Source organism: Petaurus breviceps, unplaced genomic scaffold (assembly GCF_028583685.1).
Source record: "Petaurus breviceps papuanus isolate PSGF00001 unplaced genomic scaffold, PetGlider_PUasm1.0 37, whole genome shotgun sequence".
Lineage (NCBI taxonomy): Eukaryota > Metazoa > Chordata > Mammalia > Diprotodontia > Petauridae > Petaurus > Petaurus breviceps.
In genome coordinates this window covers 49281106-49290853 of record NW_027186296.1, presented here as the reverse complement: position 1 = coordinate 49290853, position 9748 = coordinate 49281106, and the positions used below count along the sequence as shown (strand labels likewise).

Here is a 9748-nt window from a genome sequence, read left to right as displayed (position 1 = left end):
CTTCCTTCCTTCCTTCCTTCCTTCCTTCCTTCCTTCCTTCCTTCCTTCCTTCCTTCCTTCCTTCCTTCCTTCCTTCCTTCCTTCCTTTCTTTCCTTCTTTCTTCCCACATGTTTCCCCCAGTACAATGTGAGTTCCTTTAAGGCATTAAGGCATTTTATTTTTTCATTGTATCCTTAGCATTTAGCAAATAGCCTGGGATCAACTGATTCCTTACCACTTCTCAGTACCTAGTAATCTGGTTTCTGTGAATTGGCACATGCTTGTTGTATAAAGGTCACTATTTGCTCTCATAAAACAACCTTAATATCTAGGCTGACAGCACACCAGGTGTGGGAACATGGTAAACCTTCTAAATCATAACAATGCCAACACAGCCCAGAAAGGAAGGGGCATGGCTAACATGTCACTGTGATTAAATAAACAGTACCACCCTAAAAGGAAATTCCTTAAGACAAGTTGTTATAGAGGCAGCTTGATAAAATTAGAAAGAACCATGGATTCAGAGTCAGAGAACCCGGGTTCAAATCCTGACTTTGACATTTAGTAGGTGTGTAACTTTGAACAAGTTGCCTCAACTCTTTGGGCCTCAGTTTCCTCATCTATTAAATGAAGAATTGGCCAAGATGATTTCTAAGGCCTTTTTCCAGCTCTAAATCCTATGATTCTATGATTTTACTGCGAGCTACTACTCCCTTTTAGGATGAATTCTCCTTAATGCCATGCTGTCTTCTTTGACTTTAGAGATCACTGCTTTGGACTCTGTTCTTGCCCTCTATCTCTCCCTATCTAGAACTTGTAGAACTTGTGACCTTTGGCTTGACCCAGGGCAGTTTTTGGTTTAATACTTTTTTAAGTACACATTAAATTGATTGTATGTGTCCTCTTCTGAACTTCCTTCTGCTTTTTTCTATGTATTATCAGATTCACTCTTGGCCTACAACTCTTTTCCTCTTGAAAAATAATTCCTTTAGAGGCCCTAATGGTTGCTTTCAATCACGAGGGCTAATATGTACAATTCATACCCCTCCAATTAACAGTTAACAATTGATCCTTTTAGTTCCCCTCTCAGTAAAGAAGGTTGACCTTAGCTATCCAATTTGAGAAGAAAAGGGCAAAATTATAGGGGAATCCCATTTCTACTCTCTTGTTTACAGGAATTATCAGATAAGAAGGGCCCTTCATAGGGATTGGAGGGAAGAATTCATCAAGTCCAATACTGTTTTGATTTTGATTACAGGGGAACCTGAGGGACAGTGACACCTGCCAGTGCTCCTATTCAAAGTGTCAGAATAATAGGGAGGACAATATTCCTAAGATCTGGAGGTGAACGGGAGAGCATCTGCTACCTCTCACTGAGTGCAGGATGCTCTGGGGGTTTGACAAATAGATTAATCAAGTGACAGTTGCTTACCCCAGCACTTTTGTCAGATAAGTCAGATATAGGAAGAAGCCTGGTACATTTTAGAGAAAAACTATCTACCCTTAATGTTGAGAAAATATACTGTGAAAGTCAATAGGGTGAATGAAGGGAAAGTGATTGGAGGTTGAAAGATAGGATATAGTTGTGGCACCCATGATAAGGGGCCCTCTGTTTCTTCTTCTGTGTTGTTATGGTGGGATGGGCATATGTTTGTGTTTGTGTGTGCATAAGTGTTGTTTTTAGGTGGTCTGTATTGATCTGGGGTCATGGCTTTGGCTGTTCCAGGGGTCTCATGCAGAACCTACCAGAACTAGAGCATGGATAGTGAAACTGGGTTCTAGGTCCAGTCTAGAAGTACTGCCTATTTGAATGGTACAAACCAAGGTTACTTCTGGATCTCCCAATAGGTATCGCTGGTAACACAGCAGCAGGAAGTGAGTAGGGATTTCCTTATCACTGCAGGGATAGATCTGGATTTTTTTCCCAGTTCATTTAGAGAAGAATAGGAGCAAGAAGGAAGAGGTCAGGTACCATCTCATATAATACTTGTCCCAGGGACTTCTACGGTATTTTTTTTCCTGAAATCCTAGTAAGTCAGGAATAATTGCTATCATACCTCTGAACTTGGTATTTCCAACCCCATATTCATAGAATCATAGATCAGAGTTGGAGGGGACTCTAGGGATCATCTAGTCCAATTCCCTCATTTGAAACTTACCCCCTAGTTAGTGGCAGAGCTGGTACTAGAACTCAGGTTTCCTGGTTCCCAGTCCAATGCTCTTTCGCAGGTTCAGGAATAAAAATGTCAGCTTCCTATAATAAAAAAAATAAACTGTGCCTAACTAACTGAGGCTAAAAAACTACTCATCTGGAAAGTTTTGACATAGGGGTATCCATTGCTTAGGAACAAAAGACATGGATTCCAACAAATTATATAAAACCAAGTTTCTGTTAAGAAAATCCAATATTTCCTCTGATTTTCATGATAAAGTCATAGGACTGCAGGTCATAGGATCATAGATTTTAGCCAAACCCCCTCATTTTTACAGATAAGGAGATTGAGGCCCAAAGAAATTAAGGAACTTGCCCAAGATTACACAGGTCCTAAGTGGAAGAACTGGGATCCAGTATACTTTCCACTGAACTCCACTGCCTCATAAAGTTAGAGGAGAACTCCCACTGGAAAAAGAAATTCCATTACAAACTGAGTCAACTACTTCTTGAATAAGGTTCTATGTGCCCTTGTCCACCGGTGGACAATAAGAACTTATTCCTTTTAGGGAATCCCTTGATTTCATACTCATAGATCTCTGACATTTTCTGTTCCCTTTCTCTATTTGTTCAAGAACTTACAATAGATAATAGAATGAAGCAGCAATATGGCACTTGGCTTAAGGGCTGCCTCCTAACATGCTTGCTAAACCAGTCCAAAAGTTCTTAAAAGTAATTCTCATTTCTGTGAAATAAACTTACTTCCTATAAGTTCAAAATTCTATACATCATTTAGTTTAGAGTTATCTTTTTAGCTATGCATATATTTCTGAGGAACAGTTGAAATGATGAAGACAACTCTCTGATTTTAATGTGTGTGTTTTCTATAACAGAGGGTTTACTAGCACCAAAGTCAGAAGGATCTGATAATAGATGAAGGCTCTAACTTGTTAGTTTATGCTACTGGCATTGAATAATAAACTCACTGTAAGTTTTCCAAAAAGAAAAGGGGAGGAAATATAAAAAAAAAATAATAAATTGCTGAGTATGTGGATGCAACTTTCTCCGAAAGTAGCAACTTACTTAGAGTTTTTCAAGAGCCTCAGGACACAGAAACTGACCTATTTGTACCCAAACTAAAAACATTTAATAGTTTCTTTGTTAAATTCATAGTAATCATATTCTATTCCAGTTAGCTGCAGGCATATTAACATCTTTAAAATACATAATTAGAAGTATTTAAACATTTTAAGAGTTCTTTTTAAATCTTTTTAAAATCTTAAATCTACAACAAATGGATACAATAAATGACTGACTTGTTATGGCCCATTTATGGTGGACATTTGTTTTAAACAAACTAACATTCTCTTTTGACTCTGAAAAGGCATATACAGCCAATCCTCTCCTTTTCCCACCCCCATCCAAATACAGACATCTTTTAAGTTTCTTTGTGGCTGACAGCCAAAAAAAACTCTTAACGTTTTACTAGCAATTTATTAGCATTAGGAAAGCTAATGCAGTACAAAGGTATTACCTTAGTGTATAACACAGAAAGGGAGACAGCATTGCTGTCATTAATAGGGCTCAACTATGTCTCCACAAGCAGATTAAGTTGTGTCTGTCCTCATAAAACCAAACACATATAGTTTTCTTATGGTCCTAATAACAATAGGTCACATAGCATTCAGCATCGATTGCCTTAAAAAATAATAATAAAAGTGTTAACTTACTTTGCTTCTAAAGCCAAAGCAATAATGCCAGCCACCATAGGTGCTGAGACAGAGGTCCCTGTGTGGCCATCAGTACAGCGCTGACGTAAATCAGTGGTAACCTATGGGTGAGAGTGTCACAGAACACGGTAAGGAGCATTCTGTGATTTTACTGCAGAGTCAACAAGATAGATTTGAGTTCAAGGAGGATAAGGATTTATTTAAGATGTAAGTACATGAGGATGTACACAGCAGGAGAACTTTCCCAGGAGTGGGCAGTTTGATTTAGAGATCAAAACCAAGGACAAGAACTAATTAAAAACTCAGAGTTTTAGAATATTTCCAGTTCTCTTTTTGCAGTTATTTTGTTTTGATGTATAAAATGTGGATCATCAAGGACCATGACTATTGGGGCTATGAATATTGGTAGAAAACTGTCAATCTAACATAAGCAGATATAGTGATATATATTAGCTTCCTTGTTCCTGAAAAAAATAAATAAAGGCCACCGCACACTTACATTCTCCTCTGGGTTTCTGGGCACTGTGTTTTTCAGTCATTGTTACCTAGTGAGTCACTACACTTGCCAATGACATTAGCAGTTAACAACATGAGTCACTCTAACAATTTATAGCAGTAGGAAATATCTTGATGAGAGTTATGTCAACACCTCTCATGTAGGTGATCATATGATTCAGAATAGCACTTTTACCTTCACATCACAAAAGATCATAGGTCTAAGTTCTCCACCAGTACTTTTTGTACAGACAGCTACCATCTGAGCTCTGAAGCTGGCTATGCAAAACACATTTTCTTCTTCGCAGAAGCATGTAAACCTGGAACAATCGCACACTCCCACTCATCAGTGAGTTAACAAAAAACAAGTTTATGGGCCTTTTAGGAGAGGAGATGTTGGATCTGGTTTCTGAGTTCCCATTTCACTTTGACCTGAGTTCTATGACCTCAGATTGTATATTATTTATCAACAGGTGGCTACTGGTCTGTCATGTGGTGCCTCTGTCTTGTCAGCTATTTGGATGCTATTGTTCTCAACTATAAAAATTGGGAGTAGGAGTGAAACATTAGGGAGTTACTTTTATTGCATTCATCCACTAATGTCTGGGAAGTTATTGCTTATCTTCAGGTATATTTTCCAAGAATTATTTATTATCTTAGTTGTGCAATGGAATAGAATGGAGAACCATTTATTAAGAATTTACTACAGATCAAGCTCTGGGGATACTAACCAAAAACAGAGGCATTTTTGCCTTTCAAGAAGCTCACATTCTGAGTGAGACCATATACAAAGGAAGGTTCATGTTTATGTTTAGTTAATGACAGAAAGACAGAGTAAGACTTAGGCAAGAAGGGGCAGCTAGGTGGCGCAGTGAATAGAGCACCGGCCCTGGAGTCAGAAGGACCAAAGTTCAAATCTGACCTCAGACACTTAACACAAAAACTAGCTGTGTGACCTTGGGCAAGTCACTTAACACCAATCACCCTCCAAAAAGAAAAAAAAAAAACTTAGGCAAGAAGAGTAGCCAAAGGATCTTAGGGAGTAAACTTCAAGGCAGATGATCCCCTACTCAGAGGATCATGAGTTGAAGGGCACAATTTCCATTAAGCACTTAGAATCCCATAATGATTCTTCATAACCTTTCAGAATAATGACCTCTTCCCCCCCCCCCCAGCCAGATGCTCTTCAAAGTATTACAGGTTCTATTCCAGGATGTTTTAGTGTATAAATGTAGGGGGTAGTATGTATGGAGCCTAGTGAGGCAGGGAAACTGACCTGTCTGAGCACATCCATTGGACAACAGAAGATTATGGGGGAGAGTTAGTGGAATTCTCCTCCCCATCCCCGCCAATATAACTATAGCATCTGGGTAAGAGAGTAGGAAACAAATGAGAAGGGCTGTGGCAAGGATCTTTCAAAGGAGGAAGATGTGGGTGCAAAGGACAGTCTTGAATGTGCTGGAGAGATGTACATTTCTCCTAGTTCTGCTAAGTCGAATACTATACTTTCCAGTAGAGGCTTTCCTTATGAAAAAGCATGGGAAAGGGGCAGCTAGGTGGTACAGTGAGTAAAGCACCAGCCCCGGAGTTGGGAGGACCTGAGTTTGGTTCCAGCCTCAGACAATTAACGCAAAAACACTAGCCGTGTAACCGTGGACAAGTTAGTTAACCCCAATTGCCCTCCAAAAAGGCAAAAAAAAAAAAGCATGGGAAAGCTCAATTATGAGTGACAGATGATGAAAAGACCAAGAATAAAATTTGAAATCCAAGTTACAAAGGAGATGTTTTTAATAAGCTGGAGTGGTGTGTGTGTGTGTAAACTGCCCAAGCTATCATTATATTATAGGAAATTCCCACTAAGCCATGTTTTCTCTTATTTCTATTTTCCCAGAAATTTCTATTTCTATTCTCCCAGAAAACAAGAAATTCTTACCATTACATCATCTCTAAGAGAAAAGAAATAGTCTTAATTTGTATCAAAGGAATTTGCCTATTTCTAACCCTTGCACATATGCAGTGTCTATTAAGCAAATAAAGCTATGCCACAGCTTCCATGGATTGAGAAATATCAACTAAGCAGCACAAAGTCTACAGTACACTATAACACATGCTCCAATTGGCATTAGTTCAGTCAATAGGCCCTTGTGGGGCTTCAACATAAGCTTTGGTTAAATAAAACTTGAGCAAGTCAGTACTTAAACTTGGCTAAAATTCAGCTTCAACATGCACTTAAATTTATTCAGTGCTTATCATATGTGAAGCACTGGGGACAGAATGGTGAAAGTGAAATAGCACCTTCCCTCAAGGATCTTATGTTCTAAGCATATTTATAGATAAGTAAATACAAGTAAATAAGTAAATACAAATATAAGTAAATACTGGATCCCATTTTTGAAGCTGGAAGGCACTTAGATGCCATCTACTTCAATGCCTTCATTTAAAAAAATCGTAATTTTTCAATGCTCTGATTTTAAAGAGGCTTAGAGAGATTAAATGACATCCAAAGTCATACAGGTAGTAAGTGGCAAGTCTTTTCATTTCAGATCCTTTGGTCTTTTCAATATATTATGCCACCTATCAAGAAAGGATTCCTATAGTAAATGGCATGTGAGCCTTAAAATATACTTAGGATTCATTCTAAGAGGCAAAGGGGAGAAGAGGTATGGGGGCCAGCCTGTACAAAGGCAAGGAGGTGGGAGATGGGATGTCAAGTTCAAGCTAATTTATCAAAAACACATCATGCATGATAAAGAGCAGTGTGAAAGAAGCCTAAAAAGCTAGGATGGAGGCAGGTTTTGAAAAGCTTTATATACCAAGCTGAAAAGTTTTTATTTTATCCTAGAGTCAATAGGAAGTCATCAAAGGTTCCTGAGTAGGGAAATGCCATGTTCAGACCTGTACTTAAGGATGATTTGGGCAGCCCCATGAAGGAAGCATCCCCGATGATTATCCTCAGAGAAGCAAGACTGTAGGCAAGAGATGATAGTCTTTAGGCAAAGAAGAGACAGAGGTAAAAGGTGTTATATAGACAAAGTTTATAAGACGTGGCAACTAATTGAATATGGGGGAGAGGAAGAGGAAACAGTCAAGAATGACTCTCAGGTTGTGAACCAAGGTGGCTTGAAGATATTGATGCCTATAAGAGTAATAATAAAATGTGGAGTTGGGGTAGTTTCAGTGAGTTTAATTTGGGCACTTTGAGTTTGTAATGGGAAATTTGGGTGAATACATCCAAGAAAGTCATTGGTGGAATTCAAGAGCTCAGGGGAAAGAGTGGAATGGACAATATATAGACATGGAAGTCCACCTTATAAAGATGATCATTGAATTCATGAAGCTGATGAGATTACTAAGATGTGAACAGGGCTGAGGACAGATCACTGAGACACACCCAGGCTTAAGGGATAGGGTACAGATGACTAATCAGCAAAGGATACTGGGAAGGAGTGATCAGACAAGCAGGAAGAAAAGCCAGGCGATAAACATGTAATGAAAATCCAGGGAGGAGAAAGTGGCCAACAATGTCAAAAGATGCAGAGAATACAAGGGGAATGACTTTGAAAAGGCTAGGAAATGTAGCAATTAAGAGATCACTCAATTACAGAGATAAGTTTCATTGAATCCCTAGGGACAAAAAGGGGATGAAAAAATGAATAAGAATTGACAAGTGTTAGAAGAAATAAGTGTAGACAGCTTTTTCTAGGAGTTTGACTGTGAAAAGGAGAAGAGCTATAGGATAAGCACTAGAGTGTACAGCAGGGTCAAGTAAAGGTTTTCTAGGAATGGAAGAGCAAGCCCCAGGCCAGTTTGCAAGGCAGCAGGAAAGGAACTAGTAGATAAGGACACCATTCAGAATCTCAGCAGCATATCCTGGGAACACATATTCCAAGAGAAAAGGAAAATACTACATTGCATTAAGAACATAGTAAAGTAGTCAGAGTTGCTGCCAGGCTGTGCTGAGAGCTATTATAGCTGACCTTTCTGGTTGGTTCAGAGCAGACCAGAACAGGAAGCCTGTGTGCTTCTACAGAAAAACATAAAAATAAATTTGCACATAATTTCTAAAGATGTGGCTCAGCAGCAGGGGTAATAAAGCAATACTAGTGAGCTTTAAAATTAAACTGTTTCTGTCTAACATTATAGTTTTGGCCTAACCATGTGTAAAATGACTCCTTTAATAACCAATAATTTGAATTATGTGTTAATTTTAAATTTAAGACAGTTTAAAAAGTTAGTAAAATATCAATCTTTAAACCCACCCAAATATTTTTTAAAAGACTGTGTTAAGATGAATCAGAGTTAAACTAATGCTCATTTCCCATGAATTTATAGATTTAAATTCTAAAATTTGCTTTCATGTACAAAGGGAAAATCCCTATAATGGAAGAGGATAATTTATGAAAACAGAGGACACTCAAGATGTATCAATGTAAAAATCTGTCCCTGAACACCTAACACAGAGTAGTATCCTTCTCTCACTCCATTTACATATGGAAATGGAGCTTGTTAACAGAATCCCAAGTAAAATCATAGAATTTTAGTTAGAGAAATGACATCTAGTCCATCACTCTGGTTGTATAAATAAGGAAACTGATGGCCAGAGAGATGACTATATCCTAGGTCACACAGCAGTTTTGTGGCAGAGTTAGAACTAAAACCTATGTCTCCTAATTCCTAGTCCAAGAATCTTTTTTGCTACATCACAGTTTTGAAACACCTTGACAACGGCTAACTTGATATCATTTGATAAATCCATTATTTCATGGGTGTAGATCACAGTTCCCTCACACCTTCTCATCCTGTTCAATTCCTGTCCGTGTCTTTCCATAAGACATTTTCTGGGGATACACTCAGTACATTAAAAGTCTTTTTCCCATTCTTTCTTTCTTTTTTTTCCAAATAGAGGGTATTAATAAGAGAAATTATGCTATTCTTATATTATCTCTCATTCTTACTACATGATGGGCCCACCCTCTTTTATGGTCATATGTGCTGTCAATAGTGTTTTTTATGATTTGCATTTATTTATCCTGGGAAAGCTATTGTTAGTAAGTGCCCCAACCTGCTCATGTCCATCAGGAAGCTTTCCCTAAATCCCTCTTACTTCCAATACTTTCCCTCTTTTAATTATTTTGTATTTATCCTCTATATAGCTTGATTTGTGTATATTTTTTGCATATTATCTTTCTCATTAGTTTGTAAGCCCCCTGAAGTCAGAGACTGTCTTTTGCCTCTTTTTTTATACCCAGTGTTTAGCATGGTGTCTGATACATAGTAGCTACTTAATGAATGTTTATTGATTGATGAATTTCTTCTGTCCTTTGGAATATTTTTAAAGTTTCATTTTCCTGAAATCAAGGTTTTGCTATGATTCAGTCATGCATGTAGCAT

General features: G+C 38.1%; 1 protein-coding gene across 2 annotated transcripts in view; it reads right to left on the bottom strand.

Annotated features, from left to right (window-relative positions):
• PCSK6 (proprotein convertase subtilisin/kexin type 6) overlaps positions 1-9748 on the bottom strand; it is a 251900-nt gene that overhangs the window by 130311 nt on the left and 111841 nt on the right. For both annotated transcript variants that reach the window (XM_069098448.1, XM_069098449.1), the window contains exon 9: positions 3863-3963. In XM_069098448.1, the coding sequence (XP_068954549.1) occupies positions 3863-3963 (101 nt within the window). The remainder of the gene's footprint in view (positions 1-3862; positions 3964-9748) is intronic.